At 40.6% G+C, this 22,732-nt stretch overlaps 1 protein-coding gene across 2 annotated transcripts in view; it reads right to left on the bottom strand.

Annotated features, from left to right (window-relative positions):
• GASK1B (golgi associated kinase 1B) overlaps window positions 1–19,261 on the bottom strand; it is a 49,091-nt gene extending 29,830 nt beyond the window's left edge. Inside the window, exons 1-3 of one of the 2 annotated variants that reach the window (XM_040471593.1) lie at window positions 19,148–19,261; window positions 16,740–17,878; window positions 92–306 (exon numbers count right to left, since the gene is read on the bottom strand). In XM_040471593.1, coding sequence (XP_040327527.1) covers window positions 92–306; window positions 16,740–17,637 — 1,113 coding nt within the window. In that variant the 5' untranslated portion in view covers window positions 17,638–17,878; window positions 19,148–19,261. Of the gene's footprint in view, window positions 1–91; window positions 307–16,739; window positions 17,879–18,614; window positions 18,802–19,147 lie in introns of those variants that run through there. The other variant, XM_040471596.1, reaches the window with a different exon arrangement.
• Between the last annotated feature and the right edge of the window lie 3,471 nt (window positions 19,262–22,732).

The following is a 22,732-nucleotide window of genomic DNA, read 5'->3' as shown; positions in this document are numbered from 1 at the left end:
AAAACTCAAGGTACAGAAAATTCCTTAGTGTCAGACTTCTATAACTCAGTGTCAGTCTTAGATAACCACTAATGTGATTTCATAAACTTACCTGTAACAAAAAATCAAAGAGTGCCAGCTTAGACCACTCATGATGATGTATTTCAGTACAACCCCATTCAGGTTTGGGTACTCGGCCATTCTGCCAGCACTTCTGTTTCAATGACTGTTGGTAAGTTCCCCAGGTGAGCTTAACAGAAGAGTGAGTCTCATTACTTGTTGGAGATAAAGATGAGTCCCAGAGAATGACAGGACAGGGGCGGCCATCTACAGAATCCAAAAAACAAACATACTTTAGCATGATATTAACTCAGTATGTGCCTTCAGACAGTCACTCATAGCTTTAATCTCTCACCTACCAAATGCAGGAGTTTGAGTAGATGATATTTCATGGTCCTTGCTGGACAATGAAAGGAAAGCTTTTTGAAACAGGACGCTTTATAGATATGACCCAGCAATAAGCCACTAATCACCAATAACAACGTCCTCTGGTTAATGTGGTTTTACTCCACATCTAAAAGCCAGCTACCACGAAAAAGGAAAGAAGCCAGGCATTTATAATGGTCTATTCAATGTCTGAGTGGAGCTGCTATTTGTAATAACAACTGTCTGATTTTCTGAGGCCACAGAAAAAGAATTTTTAGAAGTCGCAAATTTAAAAGTGAAATTGTTTGGTTCACATCAGTCACTATATTCTCCAAAGACACAAAAAAGGAGCAAGATGGAAATTTTTTTCTTTTCTGATGGAAACAGCACTCTTCATAATGGACGTTTATTCACACATAACCTCACAAAGTGCTTTTAAGCAAATGTCATTTCTTCAACTGCATCTGTATAGATGATGTTTTCAAAAAAATCTGTCACCCTAATTGCTTTTGTCTCACTCTTGATAGTTTAGAAATTCCACTGCTAAACTATATAAAGAATGATGAGCCTAAGTGAAGTCATCATAAATGGAAAAGACCATGAAGGGTCCATTAAATGACACTTCAAGCTTAAAACCAATAACATCGCTTTCAAGCCCCCGTTTCTGCCAAGTAAAGTCACTGAGAGATGATGTTAAGTGATTTTGCTTATCACTTAAAAATCAGAATGATGCTCTTGGGGAAAAAAAAATAAATAAGTCACAAAGTGCTAAAAAAGCCCACTTAACTCATTCTTAACAGGCCTGGACAAGAGAGGCCTCTGAAATTATGACTGGAATGTCTAAGACACATCACAGGAATTTTTAAAAGCCCTTTCACATAACCTGAGAGATACTCAATCTATAACTGTATTCCTTTTTGTTAAAGACATTTGTTTTACTATCTAGCTTGTTTGCCTTCTTGTAGAGTTCCTATGTCTGTGTGGTCTTTACTACGGGAAACCATCATCTTCTACAACCTCTCTTGAATTTGCTATTACAGTGACCTCAGTAATGTTAGTGGCATTCACTTAATCATTCTGATAACCTGCATTCCAGTTTAGCTCAAAAAAAAGTCTTCCTCCATTTAGCCTGGCAATTTAGTTTAGACCTGGGTATGTAAGAAGTCCTTTAGATTTTGGAAATTATGTAACAGTCATTGACACACAATTTAAAAAAAAATAAATAAACAACATAGATCCAAACTAAGGAACTTCATCTGTAACATCAATCTCCCCTTTTTATTTCCTTTGACTTTCCTAAATGATTTGGGGGCTGCTGGGACCCAACTGTCTTCTTAGATAGAAGATAAATATAATTTTAAATGAATGTACCCCAAATACTGCACCAATGTAAAAAAATCATAGTAATAAAATTCACATAAAAGCAGTCCATCGTGCAGTGGGAGACATGTAGAGACCAGTGTAATCAAATATGAGTGGAAGACACAACATAGCTTTCAAAGACACACGTACTTTAGATTTCTAAAGATAAACACCAAGAAGTTCTAGCCATCAGTGTCCTTAGATAAAAGTTACACAGATAGCACTTTAGATTCTGAGGGCTAGGAAGTACTCAAAAGGGAGTTGAAACCTAATACTGAAGCTCAACAACACAAATCAATACAGGAGACAGGCCAGCAGGTTCCTCAGCAAGTCACAGGAGGCCCTCAGAGAAACACGGAAATGATCTACATAAACAATTGGAACAGTTAACCTTCTGGGCTCTTTTCCTTTCCCTTAGAAACATTTGTTTCTTATTTTTAAAGCAATTAAAAGCAAATCTACTCATTTCAGGAAATGTGGGAAAACATCAAAATGTAAGGCTAAGAAAACAAAAATCATCTATAATCTTCTGTCCCAGTAATTGGTTATATTATTTATATACTGACCTCTGGTATTTTCCCCATCCCTTTCTTTTCACCTAAAAAAATGGAAATTGTTTTTAGAAATTTAAGAAGTATAGCTTATGATCAGAGCCTAGACTCTGGAATCCAACAGATCTTTTGAATTCTGGTCACATTACTTCTTAGCTTTGTAACATTAGACAAGTTAAGCAACCTCTCTAAGCCTTGCTTTTATCCTCTGAAAAAAAGGGGGGTTGGGGGGTGGCGATAACACACCTTCTAAAACTGGCTTTTAGGATGCATTTAAAGTCCTCAACCTGATGCCTAACATATATGCACATCCCAGAAAGCTTTTGCTGTAACTATTATTATTATTACACGTTATTACACATATACATTATAAAATTGCACAGTTCATCAGTCTTCGGCTGCCTTTATTTGTTTTTTGAGTATCTACTGTATGCCAAGCATTGTTCCAGAAACTCCAAATAAGAAAATTAATAAATAAATGCCCATTTCTATTTATTTTCTTAGGGTTTACATTTCCACCAGGAGAAAGAGGCAAACAGGCAAAGAAAATAAACATTTGGGACTGTCTTGTATATACAGTGTGTCACAATTGTTTTACTAAATATTTTACCACAAGAGTTTCTCTTATAATTAAATATTTTTAAGTAGCATCACTTTAACTGCCATACAATAATCTAGCCCAGTGGTCAACAAACTGTCAAAGGTAGATAGTAAAGTATTTTAGGCTTTGACAGCCATCCAGTCTCCATCACAACTATTCCCCCAGCAAGTGTTCAACTCTGCTATAGCACAAAAGCAGTCAAAAACAATATATCAGCAGATGGATGTGACTGTGTTCCAATAAAACTTTATTATTGACATTGAAATTTGCGTTTCATAGAATTTTCAAGTGTCATAGAAATGTTATTATTCTTTTGATTTTTTTCAACCATTTAAAACTGGAGAAAGCATTTGTAGCTCACAGGGCATTCAAAACAGGTGAGGGGCCAGCTTTGGCCCACAGACTGTAGTGAATCAGCCCCTGATCTAGTCTATGAGCATACTGTATTTCATTTACCATTTCTCTACTTTAGCACATCGAATTATTTGAATGATACATTTTCTAAACTATTATTTTAAAAGCTGTTCTCAATCTTCCAAAGGGAGCTTTAAGCTGATAGGAATAATTCATTTTTGATTAGTATTCCGGGTTTTTCTCCACATCCATTCATGTCCCCTCAGCAAAATATTTTGAGTACTGACTATAACATAAAAACATTCCATCCTGCTCTGCTGGAAATCCATGCACCTCAGGCAAGGGGGATTTCTAGAAAGCAAGAAGAAAGTAGGATGAGTAGTACCTCTCAGGCTGAGCGTGGGTGGGGTGGGTCCCATCCACAGACTGGTCTTCTTGCTGAGTCTCTGTGCATATGGCCCTTGAGATAACAGTAGTCAGTATGGCTCCAGATCTCAGGGCTATGAGTACTACTGTGAAAATAATTCCACTTTTTATAAAATATGGCTGTTAAAAGAATTAAATGAACTTTGATAGATCTGAAGGGATGACAGAAAAATAGCCTCTGAAAACAGGAAACTGGTTAAAGCAACTTACCCTGAAGTGTTTCAGAGATGAGGGACATTCATCTCTTCACATTCAGGTTTGTCAAAATGATGCAGTACTGTACTCTCTAGAGAAATCTTAACAGTGAAGAGATAAAATTTTAACTGTCAGAGTGGTGAGAAAGCAGGTTTTCAAAGATATGTGGGTGTTCGTGTGAATTAAAGGTTATACAGCTGCCTTAAAAATGAGACTTGCCAGAAAACTTATTTTTTTCCCCAAAATCTGAATATCTCCTCTACTGCTGGTGTTCTCCCAAGTCATTCTTTATTCGAAAGACAAAGAAGACATTCTTCTGAAAAGATGAACATGAAAATTCACCAAGAATGTGCCATATACAATCTCCTTTGCCTGGATTTATGAAATGCCCTCCACTTGGAACATTGACTGCCTAGTTTTGTTGAACTAAAGGTGAATGCTAAGCACGCTGGGTCAAGTTGTGAGTATCTGTCTGCATTTCTCCCTGGGCAAAAATTAGTAAAGATGTCCTGAGTTCTGAAATCAAAAACCCTTTCTACCATATGGGCCAAGTTCCAAGACTGCTCCAAGGCTCCCCGCAAACAAGGCAAAAAGGGAAGTAGCAATTCGGGTTCAGAGTCCATCATTAAAAATGACGACAAAACCTATCAAAGAAAACAAAGGCCAATCAAAACTTGAGACTCATCTTTGTTATAGGAAATGAATTCTGCCAGATTCCACCACAACTATCCACAACGCATTGAAGACAAACCTCAATGTCTTGGATCTCTAATTGCTAAAAGCAACTGTTGGTGCTGGTGTAATGCCAATGATGATGTAGCAGGTGTCTAGTTGTTAATGATCCCTTAAGTACTGGTTGCTCTAATTTTTTTATCCCAGTAGGGTTTTGGCAATTAAAAATATTAGGCTGAAGGGAAAAAGCAGGTAAGATCTCTTGGCTTAGAGTTGGTCAATGTGAACAAGTCAGTGAATGTGAGGGAGGATAAAACAGGAACACAAGATTCTGGGACAGCCTTGAGGAAGGAGGAAATTTGGAGGATTCGATGAGTCCTTCTGCCCAGGGTTTCAAATGTTGTTAATTTACTTATTCAAAACACAAATTTTTACAATGGTCCCTCAATTGTCCTCAAATAGACCTATTAGTTCATGGGTTTCAGACAGAAAGGATTCAGCGAGGCATAGCAAACACAGAGGACTTGCAAGGTCCCCAGGTCAGGCAAGGCCCAGGCCTCAGACAGTTTAGAGTTTAGTGGAGAAAGACAAGTGTGCACACAAATGACAACCAAACAAAAATATCTGCCAGTTGAATGAGTGTTTGAAGGGAACGAGTGAAGGACTAACATAAAGACTGAGCTTTCAGTGCAAAGAAATGAAGAAAGGCTGTACCCTAGAATAGCTGTGTGCTGAAATGTCACAATTAATAGAGGAAGAGATTTAGCTGAAAAGGAGCTGAGAATACGAGGTGTGGTAGAAAAGGAAATCACAAATGTTGATTCTATCCCTGACTTATCACTGGTCTCCACAGGATGTGAGCCAGGTCCTTCAGTCAGCTTGACTGAGGCACCGAGTTCCCCAAGGTCTGAGAAGAGTACCTTCCAAATCTATCTCAGGGGTGGGTGAGAGTCTAATGATATACTGAAAAATACAGCACTGTCAAATATTTAAAAGAACCAAACTGGGGCGCCTGGGTGGCGCAGTCGGTTAAGCGTCCGACTTCAGCCAGGTCACGATCTCGCGGTCCGTGAGTTCGAGCCCCGCGTCGGGCTCTGGGCTGATTGATGGCTCAGAGCCTGGAGCCTGTTTCCGATTCTGTGTCTCCCTCTCTCTCTGCCCTCCCCCGTTCATGCTCTGTCTCTCTCTGTCGCAACGTTCATGCTCTGTCTCTCTCTGTCGCAAAAATAAATAAACGTTGGAAAAAAAAAAATTAAAAAAAATAAAAAAAAAAAAAGAACCAAACTTAGGTTAGGTTTTTATGATTTAAAAAAAAGAGAGGCAGAAGAAAGGCAGAATTCTTCTGTCTCTCTTTTTTTTTTTTTTTTAAATCATAAAACCTATGCATAGGTACATACATAGGTATAAAACCTAAGTATAGGTTCTCTATAGCCAACCAAATCCTGATTACAGGGACTTGTACCAGAAACAGATTTCTGGGTGATTTGTAACACTCTTATTCAAACAACCAAAAAAGTATTTATTTACTTATATAACTGTTTTTCACTTTATAAGTTGTTTTCTCTAGGTTGGACTGAGTTAAAATAATCTCCGTATTTCCTCAAGAGTTAGCTAAGTGTGAAGCTGAGGAAGCAGGAAAGGAGAATGTCTTGTGACTTCCTCCATCACAAACTACTTAAATAATCTAAATCATCAGTTCTGCTTTAAAAACAAAGTGTCCTTCTCTGTTCTGAACAGACTAATGGACAGGAACTTCTGCTTTCTAGGTCTGCTCTGGACTGCCACTGTATAAATGAAAACTCCCAGAAAATTCCTATCTTGATATTCCATTTAGAAAACAGAAATCAAATGTGACTTCCGGGGCGGGGCAGGTTATGATGGAGCCAGGCTCCACCAACAATCATATTTTGTGAACAAAGTCCTGGTCACATTAGGGTGACCCAGTCCTGGGCAATTTATTAATGTAGATAATAAGGTAGTATTTATTAATGTAGATAAAAGAGCCATGAATTCCTGCCCAGGGTGACCTTCCTACAATGCAAAACTCATCATATCACTCCTCTTCTTCAAACCCTTCAATGATTCCCCATTATCTGCAAGATAAAGTCCATGTCCTTACATGACATAAAACCCAGCCACTCTCCACAGACCACAGCTTTATCTTACTTCATCCCCACCCACAACCCTCCCAAACCCTAGTCTCCTTCTGAACTCTGCAGTTTCCTAAGCACCTCTGCCTTCACAAGTTTTCCACACCTCTATTCTCTCTACCCTTCCAACACCCACCCCATCTCTCACTCCACCCACAGCGACTTAAGATCCAGTTCTGACATTAGCTCTCTGGAAAGTTTTTACAATGCTCCACCCACCACCCTATGCACACATTCTGGGCTAAATTTTCCCTCTCTATGCCTGCAAGTTCTCCTAAAAATATCTCCACTGCAGTCTTATTATACCCATTTTATATGATACATCTGCTTAGCTGTTGCTACCCTCCAAGCTGAGAGAGCTCTGTGAGAACAGGGAATATTTCTTAATCACTTTTGGACCTCCGTCTCTTGACATGATGCCTGCATGAAAGCAAGCATTCAAAAAATGTTAGTGAATGAATGAATGAATTTTTCAGAATCCCTCAAGTTTTATCTATAGCTCTGAAGATCCAAGGAATAGTCAATTGTCTCAGAATCGAAGTTTGGTTGGTGTGATACCCTTGCAGTAAACAGTGATTTCATTGTCCTCACTCTAAATGAGTTAAGAAAGATTAGAGAGAAACCTGAGAAACGGAGGTGAGGATATGCAGAGATTTCCATGACCAGATTCTATCCAGCTTGTGCTCAATAGTCACTCCATGTTTCCATAATCCTGTGAGTCACTGGAATAATGAAAATGGGGGTGGTGGAAAGACCCACCGGCCTCTCTCCTCCTGACCCTGGATCACTGTCGTGAGAAGGGGAATAGTTAAGGCATCACGGCTACATTCAGGAATCAGACTGTGGGACAGTGGGAAAAAGCAGGTTACAATCCCAATGTGTGATTAACTGGGAAAGCCCCAGGCTACAACCTTGGAGACTAACACATGATATGAAGGGCTTATGGGAGATAGTATAGTACAGTGATGAAGAACAAGGTTACGGGGTTCTTCCAACCCCACTACACATGACCTCTCGACCTTTGGAGGACATGTGTTATATTCGGAGCCTCATTTTTTTCCACAGAAAATCTGTCTAATAATATCTGACGCATGGGGCCATTGCGAAATTCAGTGACATAATAAATGTAAAGTGTTCAGTGTTCCCCAGATGGTAGATGTCGTTACAATCCACTGTCAACTCCAAGCACTTTCTTTAAATGACCATGTTAGGTGCCTGTTTACTTAGTTCAAGTAAACATTAATCCAGATAAACAAATTAAGAAAATCTAAGCAAACGCATCACAAAGGGCTAAATCAGCTTTAAACCTGGATGAAAATAAAAGGTAACATGTACTGAGCCTTACGATGTGTTAGGCACTTTTAGAAATATTTTTTTACATGTCAACTCACTTCATTTGCACAACTTCATGAGCTAAGCACTGTCCTCATCATTATTTTCACTCTCATCATCCTTATTATACTAATGAAGAAACAAGGCTCACAGCGATTAAGTTAATTTATCCCAGGTCACACAGCCACTTGATTCACAACTGGTATAGAATCAGGATTCAAACTAGAAGTCTAGATTGCTAGTTATTATGAACTGAATTGTGTTCCTCCAAATTTATATGTTGAAGCTCTCAGTACCTCAAAATGTGATTGTATCTGGAGATAAGGCCTTTACAGAGGTACTTAAACAGTGCCTGGGTGGCTGAGTCAGTTAAGCATCCAACTTTAGCTCAGGTCATGATCTTGTGGTTCATGAGTTTGAGCCCCCCATTGGGCTCTCTGCTGTCAGCGCAGAGCCTGCTTCAGATTCTGTCTCCCTCTTTCTCTGCCCCTTGCCCTCACCCTCTCTCTCTCAAAAGTAAATAAAACATTTTAAAAATATTTTTAAAAAGAGGTAGTTAAGTTAAAGTGAGGCCATATGGTAGACCCTCATCCAAAATGACTGGTATTGTTATAAGAAAATATCAGAATTCAAAGAGACACCAGCGATGGGCACACACAAAGGAAAAGCCATGTGAGAGGGACAAGATAAGGTGGCCATCTGCAAGCCAAGGAGAGAAGTCTCAGAAGAAAGCAAACCTATGGACACCTTGATCTTAGATTACCAGCCTCCAGAACTGTGAGAAAATAAATGTATGTTGTTTAAGCCACCCCGCCTGTGGTATTTTGTGACGGCAGCCCTAGAAAACTAATATGACAATCCACACCCTTAACCACAAAGCTATTTGAATTAGAGAGCTCACAGCTTCTTCCCCATGTTTAGAACAGTGCTTCTAGAAAGTAAATGCTATCAATTACGACTGAATATGACTGCAATATTTGTCCATTCACTGAAATCAGAATGAGGCTGTCTAGTCCTTCTGCACCCATGTGGTCCATAGACCAATCTAAAGATGGAAACAGATTTAGTACTAATGGAAAGATCATAACCTTGAGCTCAGGAAGGTTCTAAGCGGATCCCGAAGGTTCTGAGTGGATCCTGAAATCAGTGGCAAAAGATTCGGGCCACCGAATTCTCACACAGGCCACTGGTGCAGCCCCACAAAGATTCTTGACTTTTGTGTTCACCGATGTAGCCCCCAATGACTAGAAGAGCAGCTGGCACAGAGTAGGTGCTCAATAATGTATTTCTTAAAAGGAGACAAGACGAATGTGAGCAGATTGCGTGGAACTGAGGCACGTGCATGTTTTATGCTGTGGTAACTAGTCATGTCCTTTCTATCGCAGCCATGTGTGGGATCAAGGGACAAGGTGCAGAAGCCTGGCAGACAAGGTTACCAGGTCCCCTCGCTTGTCTGTGAAGGTACGTAGTGAGCAAACAAGAGGACATTGGAACAGAGTGCTGCTTGGAGGGGATGCCAGCAAACTTGTGTTCACCAGTGAATTAAAGTATTAAGCTGACCAGCTCAATTTGATTGCTAACGATAAAACCTTAGGGCTTTTCTGATAAAGAACACAATCTTTTCCATCCAGATTTTTAACAATAAAACGTGATTCCTACACTCCCAAATAAATATTTTAAGGAAGTTGGTACATACGTCCAAGATTTTTAGGATTTAGAGTCCATGTGTTTCCAGGTTGTAGGGACAGCTATATTATGCTCATTACTCCCTACACAATGCTTCTGTCCTCACCTGAGACCCTAAAACCACATGAAATGTGCAGGTGCTGTCCCCCTGCTCTGGCAACTGCCCCATCACTCAGCACATACAGTGCTGTGCACATGGACTCAAAAAGAGAGTGGAAAATACACACTGGATTTCTCCTACTTTATAATAAAATGAGGCAATGCAAGTTGGGAAACAGTGAGCAACTAGGGATCTACAATGAATTTATATGGAAGTTGGTGGGGTGCCTACAGTTTGTCATCTGAGCAGCCTTGACATACAGAATTCCTGGAACCAGGCTACCTTAATTCGGTATGACAGCTCTGTGGCAGTAAGACAGCATTCTAAAAATAAAGCAGACATAATGCATCTTCCATGCTGGGCATGAAAAATAGTATAATGCTTAAATGCTACCAAAATGGTGTCCCTTGGGATTCATTCACATTACTGTGCAGACCGCTAGGGAAGTTTGGGCAAAGCTGCTAAATCGAAGATCACAGAGGGGTGCTGGATCTTCTTATGCTCTTGACTTTTATATGAATGCAGTCTGCTTTTCTAATCTTAGATAAACATTTTAGAATATGTTGTTAAAAAAAATTAAATGTATCAGCACCGTATAGTATCTGGTGACCTTTGAAATGATTTAAGACTTTTGCAATAGTTTGGCAGAAAATACACTACTATGTTCAGTCATGTTTGCATCTACATGATCATTTATGGTAAAACAAGAAAATCTGGTAAGCATTGGTTTGCATTACAAAAAAACAAAAAACAAAAAACAAAAAGCTTGCAGCAATGTTCAGAGTGATATGTCCTACTTTTCTTGCATAAAAATATCATCAATGTTAAATTGTTGAATTGAAGAAAGAAATTAAGTAGACATGTTGGTGTAGTGGCAAATTAGAAATCACCATGCTAAAATTTGCCCATTTTTGCCACTATCCCATAATTATACCAAGTTATATCTGAGAGGCAATATGGGTTAAGAGAATCAACTTGAGGAGGCTTTAGTATCAGAGAGAATGGTTACAAATTCTAGTTCCATTGCTCATTAGCTGTGTGTCCTTGGACAAGTTTCAGAAATCTTGCCAAATTTCAGGATTCCCGTATTTAAAGTATCAGTAGTATCTGCTTTATATAATGGTTAAGTGATACAATAGACATAAGACGCCAAATGCAGTACAGGAATGGTGTGATGCATAACACTAGATTCATTATAAATTCACAATTGAAGAAGGTGTTATTATTTCAGAAAATGATTTTTTAAAGACAGCCCTTTGATGGTATATTCCGATTCAACTGTGCATTTCCCACACAGATAGGCCCAGGATAGGCATCTGCTCCAGGGATAATTGCTAGATTTTGTAGTATGGCACACCACTGGCACGCCCTACCTAATTACAACCTTGCCTTTCCTCAAGTACACTCGTCCTCTTTTCTGGGTTATCTTTGGAGTAGCATCTGTCAAAAACTGGTTGGTATACAGTACAAGGTCAGAGAGTCCACTGATTTCACACACATATTTTTTGTATTCAAGGGGAATCACAGAGAAGTCATCAAATTATACAATCAAGGACCTGTCCCAAGCTAGCCTGAGCTAATGGCTCTGTGCTGAAAGGATCATCCACAACAGTTTTAGTAATTAAGAAACAAACAAAACCTGAAGACAAGCTTTGTAACGGAGACCTTTCGTCTTTGGACTGAATCAACGGAAAGATCAATCTGAGAGGCTGGGGGCAGGTAGATCATTTAATCATAGCATTTGATTCTCTTTTACATCTCTTCTTGCATCTCACGTATCCTTTTTACATACAGGCAATTTACATGACTTTGAGCAAAGTTCGTAATTACTCTGGGCCTCCACCACTGTGTCTACAAAACGTTTTTCATGGAGTACTCGCCTTATAAAATTTTTATGAGGATTTAATGAGATAACTCATGAACAGTACCTAAAACGGTGCCTAGTTGACTCCTTGAGAGAAAAAGAGGCTCTTGTAGCCTGTACTGGTGCATCACTGTGTAAGCCATCTATTTCACTATATTAAACAACCAGATACACTAATATGTTGTGGTGATGGAGGGAGAAGACCTCCTTAAGGGCCCTTAATGGATTTGTTGAAGGAAGCAGATTGATGAAAGTAGGAAAGACAAGGAAGTTCTTTCTGGATATCCAACTCATTGTATGACCGAGAGCAATCTTCTTCTATCTTTTTTTTTTAATTTTTTTTAATGTTTATTTTTGAGAGAGAGAGAGAGAGAGAGGCAGAGTGTGAACAGGGGAGGGGCAGAGAGAGAGGGAGACCAGAATCCGAAGCAGGCTCCAGGCTTCGAGCTGTTAGCACAGAGCCTGACATGGGGCATGAACTCACAAACCGTGAGATCATGACCTGAGCCAAAGTTGGACGCTCAACTGACTGAGCCACCCAGGCGTCCCTATCTTTTATCAACTTAAAGTGAAGGTTAAAAAACTTCTACTGCATAGGTTTTTTGGAAAGATTTACTTAGATAAGCCAAATATCTATATTTGATTCACAATACATACTAGCTGTGTTCTTGGTACTGTGGTATGTTCTTGGTTTTTATTCCCATAAGGTTAGGAATTCCCTGGGCCTGCACTGATGGGTTATTAACAAGGCATAAAGAATCAGAAAGCTAGGGGCGCCTGGGTGGCGCAGTCGGTTAAGCGTCCGACCTCAGCCAGGTCACGATCTCGCGGTCTGCGAGTTCGAGCCCCGCGTCAGGCTCTGGGCTGATGGCTCAGAGCCTGGAGCCTGTTTCCGATTCTGTGTCTCCCTTTCTCTGCTCCTCCCCCGTTCATGCTCTGTCTCTCTCTGTCCCAAAAATAAATAAATGTTGAAAAAAAAAATTAAAAAAAAAAAAAAAAAAGAATCAGAAAGCTATAGTATGCTCACACCCAAGTGTGGGTAAATAAGATTAGGTAAATACGTATAGAGAGGGCAGGGCAAAGGCCCCAATATGAAGGTATATGAGGTAAACAAGATTAGGTATTCAGGGCGGAAATGCCCCCCAGCTTAGTACAAAGGCAGAAAGCTGCTTTCACAGGAAGGAAGAACCAAATTAGGTAAACAGGTAAATAGGGCTATAGACCGGCTGTGGGGCAAGGTTACCCAGAGCAGAGATAATTAGCAAAAGAAAGGTGCCTTGTTGACCTTGAGGTTGCATGCTCTGTCTTTCTTGTCCCCTAGACCAGTTTAGGTTAACAGACATAGTGCCTAAGTCTGCTGTAAACAACCTTCCCCTGGAACCAGGATTTTGTTTCCTATTAACGCAAATCCCTAACCCCACATATCTTCAAAACCCCCCTTCCTTCACGTCCATGAGTTACTGTTCACAGTTTCATTGTCTCTTTGTGCACGTGCATCACCATGTTTGTAAGCCTTCTGATCCTAATAAAAATGGAACAAGGACCCTCAATCGGGGCTCTTGTCTTTTCCCGGACATTAGCCATCTCTCGCATTTTAATCCTGTGTCCCGCTTTCTTGCTAGACAAGAAAGAACTCTAGACCCAGAGTTTACAACGGTACTGAGCATGAATTTATTTTCACAAACATTAATCAAAAGTCAGAACAGAAACAACGCTTAGGACAGGATTACTTACAGGACTTTCTGACTACTCACTCCCCCAGATATTAAAATATCTACTTTTAGACCAAGCCAGATCATCAGAAAAATACATACCTAAACTAAATCCAACACTTCCTCCTACAGAAAACACATTATCGAATAACTATAGTGTGAGGCCAGCAGACTATATTGATGGTCCTCATAAGAATAAGCTCTATCAACCTTATTATTTGCATAATACAGAGACTGCCAAGGACATTTCCCACTACCTCTAGGATGAGCTCTTTGTAAGATACTCCAGGAGAAATCTAGGCCTAAAATTGTTAGTACTAAAACAAATGTTTAGGGCTAAAAATGTTAGTACTTGTCCTCAGTATGGGAAGATGGAAGCAAATACAGATTTACTGTTAGGAGTCAGTGGAACAGGCTCAGACTATATTCCTGCATTCATTCAAAAATATTTAGTGAACACCTACTATGGGCCAGACTCCCCACTAGAATCTAGAAATGATAAAACAAGACAGGAAATATCTCTGCCTTCACACATCTACAGACCTAGTGGGAAAAAAAGATGATTGAATGAACAACCAAAATACAAAGAGATGATACAGAATGAAGCAGAAATAGGTCGTGGGTAACTAGATAAAATCTATCACCTCCTTATGTAGACAGGGAGGCTGAAACAAATCTAAGCTTGGACCAAAAGAAGAATAAGAGGCTCCCAGAGGAAAGTACACACTTCTGTGGAAATCAAGAAAGGGAAGACATGTCAGGAAAAGCCTAGAAATTGGTGGATGGAGAGAGAGGTACCAAGAAGCTAAGACTGTCCACATACATCTCCTACCATGAGCAGAACTGAACTATTTATGTACTTTATATCAATGTAATAGCCTACATAAGTAGAATTATATTGTGTAGAGTGTTCATAACTATATTTAAATCATCTCATAGACTCCCGAGGAAATTGGCTTGATTTTACGTCTTTAAATAACTACATAGGAGAAGTGAAAAAACAAAGAAAGATATAGTATTGTTTGAGATATAATCTTAGGTATTTAACGCATCACATGGAGAGTCATATCAATACAACCTCATTGGTTTCTTTCCATCACTACTTACTTTCGAAACAAGAGAAGAATGCTAGGATATATTGGGATTATAAACCTCTCCTTCAAATCGAATGCAACTGCACTCTTTATTCCCAAAAATGCTGGATATTCAGAGCACAGAATGAAATATATTCAAGGAATCCTGGTTTTGAAAAAGTTTAACTGAGCAATCAAGAAACCAGGGTTTTAGACCTGTTCATGTCACATAAAGAAATGATATCTATGTGAGGACTGGAGGCTATGTGAGTGACTCAGTGAGCTTGGTATCTCATGTGTATAGCGTAGTAACAAAAATAGACAATATTTATTGAAGGTTTACTGTGTGACAAGCACTCATTCCACGTATTTTTCATGGATTCACTAACAATAACCTCATGAGGCAGGTATTATTGTCACTTTATAGTTGAGGAAACTGAGCCATACAGAGATACTGTAACATTTCTGGGTCCCATGGTTGGTAACAGCTCCAAGTTCCTACCCACTATCTTATTCTTTGGACTTTCATCCAAGAGCATCCCAGGGGAGTGCCATATTGGGGTACCATGCCTCAGGATCTATTCAAGAATTCACCTTCTCTACATAGGGGCTTTTATGACAGGATAGGGAATGACAGTATAGGATAATAAGAGTCACTCTATGCTATGTGTTGCTTTGCCCAAGACAGACTTGGTATATACCCATTATCTCAGTGCCCACTAATATCTTCTTTTACTCCAGGGTGTTCCACTTTGGATAATAAGTAACACAGTCACCTAAGCCCAGTGGTTTAGAGCTTATGTTCTGCAGCTTGCCGGGTCTATGTTTGAAACTCAGCTTAGCCATTTACTAGCTGTGGAAGTTGAGGCCGATTATTTTGGCTAAATAAGTCTCAATTTTCATATCCACTAAATGTAAATAATAGTGGTATCTACCTTACAGCACTGTTGTGAGAAACATACAGTCAAGGCATGTATGAATTGTATGAATCAATTATTATCGTGCATGGCCAACAGCAAGCACCCAATAAAAATTAGCTTTTACCAACCTTTTGTTAAATGTTTGAGTTGTATCAGCACAATCATGATGGACTATTTTGTGAACTGGAGACATCGAAACATACCTGTGAATCTGAAGCACTTAGACATGAACCAGGATAAGTAAGGAATACCAAGTACTTCCAAGTATATCACTGGTACTTCAAGAAGTACTGGTTTTAAGACTAAATTATAATCCTAAAGTCATTGGAAATGCAGTTTAGTTCTTGGCCACTCCCAAGAATCTTAATCCACTCCAGTCCAGGCTCCATAAAATGCTAAATTTTATGACACAAAGCAAGAAAATACTCTTTGAGTCTATGACCCCTTTGTGGTCCTTTTTAGCCTGTTGGGCCAACCTAGATTCATACTGGCAATTTCTGGCATTATTCTGCTTGCAAACACGAGCCACTGACCCACCCTACTTGGTATTCAAAGCCTGGAACAGCCTCAGGATTCAAAGAATATCCTTTATATGGCATAAGCATGGCCACAGATCAGCCCCTTTGCCTGCAACTAAAGTGACTAGCTACATATCCCCAGAACCTGCCAAATCGTCCGTCACCTGAGAGAGTCTTAGAAATCGGGCTCAATAAATTGCAGTCACAGGCTTGAAGAAACCGTAGGGCTAGTTAGCATATATACTGAACAAATTACCTATTTTCCCTTCATTTTCTCTGCAAAATAAGGAGGTTAAATCCACTGTAAAAGAATCAAAGGGTCGAAGCTAACATGGTCTGGCTCTGGGCCTTTTAAGAAGATTCCATCTGCTGAAGAAAGATAACCCATTTCCCCTTTCCTTTCAAAAACTCCTAACGAATGAAATTCTACTTACTTCCATAGTAACCTCTCTAATAATATGCCTGACTGTCAGCAAGTTCTTTGCCTCCACCCCGCTTCCTCTTCTCATCATGCAAATTGCCACTGGCTTTAATTAGATTTAATAAGCCACTGGGAAGTGCAGGGAGGGAAATGGAGAGCAAAGATTACACAGTGTGGGCTTACTCTTGCATGTTGAGTACAGCATTTCCCTGGAACTCTCATATCCTCCCAAAGCTGGGAAAGTAAAGAATGCCAAACGTATGGAAAGACATGCTGCTGCTGTCCAAATGTGAAACGTGGGTGGAGAAAATCATTTCGAAAAGGAGAGTGAGGGAAAAGAGAAAAATCAACCCGAATCCCCCACAGCTGCAAATAACGAAGCATGTGAAGCTGTTACCTTGGATGAACTCTGATTTCCTGCTCACAGACGGCAGGGTCCTGTTGAGCCCAAGGATCCTGTCCAGGTGGAAGGCGAACACCTCACTCATGTCCAAGGGCTGCTTGAGCAGTCCACAGGGGCTGGGGCCGCAGCCGGGCACAGAGCCAGCGGCGCTCCCCTCCAGCACCAGCAAGCGGGCTCCGCTCTTAGAGGAAATTGGGTGAAGACCGGCCACGGCACCATCCGCCAACAGGCGCATTCTGAGGATGTCTTCTTTGCTCAGCCACGAGGGGGCGCTCTCGCTGTAGATCCTGATGTTGCTCTCCCTGGTCTCGGGTCGCTGAAAATCTGAGCCACCAACCTGCACCCCTGAACCCCGTATCAACCTCCAGGGTCGTTCCCCAACCTTGCCCAGGTTTCCTCCCTGCACTTGAGCATCAGCTGCCCTTGCAGCTTCCTGTGGCTGAAGGGATGGACCAACCAAAGCCTCCTGACCCAGGGCCGGAGATGCCACTGCATACTTCTTTCTGCGCTTGGGTTTCACGGTGCCACGGATATTGGCAGGCTTGCTGCGCTTGGAGCGTAGGGTAATGTACACCACGTTGAGCGGCAGCGTGGTCCCATTGCCCTGGGACTCTGGAGGGGCCAGGGTACCATCCAAGGGTATCTCAGGGAAGGGCGCCTCGACGGTGTCACGACCCCGGTGCGGCCCCTTTTCTGCTGCCCTTCCTTGCTGGAGAGAGGCACGTCCCACCTGGCTCACCAGAAAGCCCAAGTAGATGGCGCAGGCAGTGCCCAGCAGGAGGTTCCTCCGGGTCCTTGGGCGCCGGCTGCTCCAGAGTTTACGCACCCGCGGGACGCACAGGGAGCAGATGAACCAGTTTATGAGTTGCCCTGGCTTGTCTGGACAGGTCATTTCTCTGCTGCATCCACATGTTGAGCAGACTTTAAAGTCTGCAGCTGGTTCCTGCTGACATGATGCATGGTTTCCTGAATTCGGCTGTCGCCTCTGCTTAGGTATATAAGTGGTCTCCAGTGGGTAGAGTAAAGGTGGAAGTGTAAAGGGTTGGTGATGAAGTTGGGAATGTTTCCGACGCTCGCCACGACAAACCTTTTAAACTCCTATCAGCTTCCCCGAGGAGAAGTGTGGCTTGTGTCTGAGAATGAATGGAAACAGAGTTAACTGAGTCACAATCTCAGACGAGTTCAGTTCCTCTTCAAGAGTAAAGGAAAAAAAAAAGTAACCCTTTCCTTTCATAAATATCACCACCATGAAATTTTTTTTTAAAGAGAGTTTAACAAATAGACACAAGATAGATGTATAGATTCGATACTCAGTTTAGAGTAATGAAAACAAAGCCCTAAAATCCAAGAATATTTTATAACTTGTAGCTGGAGTCATTTAATTTGATTCTGAAAGAAATGTATTGACATTTGACCAACCCAGGCTTTTCCTTTTTGACATTTCGAAATAATTTAAGACAAGTGATAGGTAGTTTTTAAAAACAATCTATTGCCATCCCGTGTTTACTTTTTAAAGTCCTGCATTACAAATTGGGCAGAAGCATCAAGTATTAACATTCAGTTTCAGAAACATATTATCTTAATCTGATGGTACAGTTTTTTTCTTCAGAGTATGTTTCAACATCCTGCATTAGGAATTATTGTAATATGAAACCATAAACATCCATATATCTTAACAGAAGTTACATTGATTCAGCCACACACACACACACACACACACACACACACACACACACACACAAAACACAAATCCAACTGCTTTTCATTCTTTTTCTTCCCACAAAAGTCAGCTGAAAGAAAATAAAAGGATCTTAAGCTCTATTTTTTTCACATTATGAAAAAGAAGAACTCACAAGCAACCTTACTTACACAGCTGGCCCCATGCTTGGCTCCAGGAAGAATGTAATCCCTGACTGTAATGCAAAGAACTTTTAAAGGCTGAAGCATGTAAGTAGAACATATTTCATGGTCAAGAGTGTTCCACATTTCAAATATTTCAGCTCAGCTTTAAAAGCTCCCTTGAAAACTCCTGATTGCAAAGCAAAACAGTTACTTGTGAACTGGCTGCTGCTATCCCAGTTTTCAGATGCCTAAGTTTTTTTTTTTTTTTTAAATAGTTTAAAAAATAAACTTTGATTTTAAATTCTGGAACAACAAAAGCCGTACAGAAGCAGTTTTCATTCAAATAATTTTCCACTTATTCTTAACCTCTGGGAGCCCTCTAGTGTCCTGTTTGGAAACAGACTCAGAAATGTCAGTCTCCTAAGTTAAAAAGGGATTGGGAGTGTTTGCTTGGCAGCAGCCGGATAAATACTTTATAAAATGAGGAATCCCGTCGCCCTGCTGTCCCTCCCATGCAGCTGGGGATTTAGAGCACCCAGGTTCCCGGAACTACGACTCACCTTACCATCTTGACTGTTTACAGAGTAACATGTGTCTGCCAACTCTTCTGAGAAGAAGGGGCCTACAGGTTTATAAAAAGGTAAGAAAGGGTTAATTTCCACGAGGAAAAAAATAGAACAGTGAGATAAGAGTACATACAGATAGGCGAAGACATTTATAGTGTGGTCTTGCACAGTGCAACAGCTCACAAAAAGAAGTCAAGGATTCTCTCTGATTGGAGGTTGTTTTAAAAACAGGTTAGTAATTGGCTTGGGGAGATTGCATGTCCTGGCACAAAGGTAGGGTTGATGACCTCTGGGTGTCATTTAAGCTCCTTTTTTTTTTTTTTTTTTTTTTGCTTCTATGGCAAATAGAGTCAGAAGGCAGGAAGGCTACAGGGAACATGTTCCCCACTGGAAAAGAAGTTTGAGATCCTGGGGTGGGGAGGGGGTAAGAGATTAGCGTATGATATATAATCCTAAAACTACTACATTTTAAAATGCAATAAAAAATAAAAGATCAGGGAATTAAAATATAGAGAAAAGGAAAGAACAATCTTCTAAGTGATAAAATGCCAAAAAAATTCTAATACAACTGTTACTTTAGCACTCGAACTCAGACCTCTCTGTTTTTTTAAAAGTTCTGCCACACAGAGAAAGGAGAGGAACAATTCCACTATTGACAATGGCCTAGAAGTACCTGTGGATTTTGGCTAACCTTCATGAGAATTCAAGAATTTTTCCAAAAGCAGTTTTCTTTGTGTTCCAAAACTCTTAAAGCTCACTTCCATGAGCACAAGATTATTTTCTCGGTGCTAAATGTTAAGTTCTTGAAAGGAGGCCATGACAGCGTTGCTTTATTATAACCATATTATTATTTTCACACATCGAGAAGAACAACTGACCTCTCAAAATTAAAAGTGCACCTCAAATTAAAAGCAGACGCCAGGTTGTAACAAACAGAAGCCTCTGCTGGCTGTTTCTAAAGCAATTTAATTTTTAGTGAAGAAACATTTCAGAGTTAGATTAGAGGTGCATGAGTTAGTAAATTTGCTTGGCTGCCACTCTCCCCAAAAAAGGTCTTTTTACTAGAAGAAGACCAGTGCATTGCTTCCCCTTACAGCCGCAAGAGAGATTAGTAGAGGCTAAAGCGTAGGATATTTAGAAAGTGGGCTCCAGAGAGTGAAAGCCTGGCTTCTAGCCCTTCTTCTCTTCCTAGCTGTGGTCCTTGGGACAGGTAGCCTTACCTCTCTAGCCTCATTTTCCGTCTTTAAGAGAAGACTAATGACAGCATGTACCCTATTGGTTTCTTGTAATGGTTAAAGGAGATAGCAGTGATGGAATGACAATTTGAAATGCTAGTTAATATTCTGTATTCCTCTAGCACTTTTTTGAACTTCTCAGAGGCCCTTCTCCTAGCCCAGGCATCTTAACAAGAATCACCATTGCACCAAGGAGGCAGGGCGTCGGGGGAAGTATCATGGTAGATTTAGGAACACACTCATTGAATTATTGGTATAGTCAATATGTGGATATAACCAACACAGTGGACATGAATGTCCGTCAGATGTAATCAGAAAACACCTTTCATCATTCTCCCCAGTGCCTATTCAAACTTGCTCTGTGGCTTAGTAGTGCTTTCCCACTCCCTTGGGTAAAAAACCCAGATATGACTTTTCTAGTCATACTTAGATTTTTTAAAATGTCTCCACTCATTTTAGTCACACACACACACACACACACACACACACACACACACACATAATCTGCACCTAACCTGATCAAAATGTTTGATCCAAACAGGGTCAAAATTTTCAAATTTTGTTTAACTTTTCCTTTTCCAGAAATCATCTGTTCCTCAAAAAGCATAGCCAAAACCTACTGAAAAGGGGGAGGGAAAATTCATCCTGGATTGCTTTTTTTTTTTCCTGTTAAGACCTTCAATTCCTCACCCACATGCCCACTCACCCCACTCTAGTCTCTCTGGCTATTCCCGAGTTGAAGGGTAGTGGGAACAGAAAAGTAGTAACAGTAGAAATGTGTTGCTACTCCATTACATTGTCGTGAATTGATTTATAAGGTCTCTGGACTTTAGTGCAGGTATATAAAGCTGATCATCTGGTGGGCATCTGCAGTTGCTTCAAAAACACCCCTATTACTGTCTCTCCCGCTGGCTGTTGATGTCTCTTCAGTCCCTTGGGATCTGGTAGCCCTCTGTTCTGTTGAGGTCATCTCTTTTAAATGTGTCTCAGCATTTAAAATGGCCAACACGGTGGCTTTCTCATTTGGGCCTGTATATACCGCCCACAAGTGGCCCGATACACACAACCACGATCTTTGGCCTCAGCAACCCCTGGCTTCCCAAGGCAACAACCTATTTCCCTTGGCGTGGTGGAGCCTCATTCTAGAAGGGGGAAGCAGTGGCAATCTATTGCTCATGGTCACTGTTGACACTGAACAGAAAGGTATATTCTACCATCGGGTGTTATGTGGCTCAAGAGAGAAGTTTAATTTTGTTTTGGAAAAATAAACCTCAATTCCTTGAATGAGTACTGGAATGAAAATTTGTTACCACAATATAACAGTCACATATCCCTATAACATGTGCATATACATATAACACTCAAAATACTTATTACTGGTATTAATATTATGTGATCAGAGAGACTGATCAAATCCTCATACGTAAAGTACTTTCTCTCCATTAAAAAAAAAAAAAATCCGGGGCTCCTGGGTGGCGCAGTTAAGCGTCCGACTTCAGCCAGGTCACGATCTCGCGGTCCGTTAGTTCGAGCCCCGCGTCAGGCTCTGGGCTGATGGCTCGGAGCCTGGAGCCTGTTTCCGATTCTGTGTCTCCCTCTCCCTCTGCCCCTCCCCCGTTCATGCTCTGTCTCTCTCTGTCCCAAAAATAAATAAACGTTGAAAAAAAATTAATTAAAAATAAATAAATAAATAAATAATCCATGAGGAAAACAAAGTGAACAATTATTTTTTTATTTTTTTAATTTTATTTCATTATTTCTTAATGTTTATTTTTGAGAGACAGAGAGACAGAGTGCAAGCAGGGGAGGGGCAGAGAGAGAGGGAGACACAGAATCGGAAGCAGGCTCCAGGCTCTGAGCTGTCAGCGTAGAGCCTGACACAGGGCTCGAACTCACAAACCGTGAGATCGTGACCTGAGCTGAAATCGGTCGCTTAACCGACTGAGCCACCCAGGCACCCCAAAAGACAATTATAAGGCTCACTAAAATTACCTGGGAAACTCTGGGGTGCCTGGGTAGCTCAGTCAGTTAAGCGTGCAACTTCGGCTCAGGTTATGATCTCACAGTTCATGAGTTCAAACCCCGCAGTTGTCAGCGCAGAGCCTGCTTCAGATCCTCTGTCTCCCTCTTTCTCTCTGCCCCTCCCTACCCTCTCCAAAATAAGCATTAAAAAAAATTTTTTTTAATTCCCTGGGAAACTTTTTATACCTTTCTGGAGGCAAGAGAAGGTAGTGAGGAAAAGCAACATGAGCAGGAACTGGAGCCTGTCGTAGCATTTGATTTCTTGACCTGTATGATATTTGTGAAAGGATGTTTATCTTGGGACAATCTATTGGCTACCCAT

The sequence above is a fragment of the Herpailurus yagouaroundi genome, unplaced genomic scaffold (assembly GCF_014898765.1).
Source record: "Herpailurus yagouaroundi ecotype Mexico unplaced genomic scaffold, PumYag 28, whole genome shotgun sequence".
Classification (NCBI taxonomy): domain Eukaryota; kingdom Metazoa; phylum Chordata; class Mammalia; order Carnivora; family Felidae; genus Herpailurus; species Herpailurus yagouaroundi.
The sequence above is the reverse complement of the archived record's forward strand: the minus strand, read 5'-3'. Positions and strand labels throughout refer to the sequence as shown.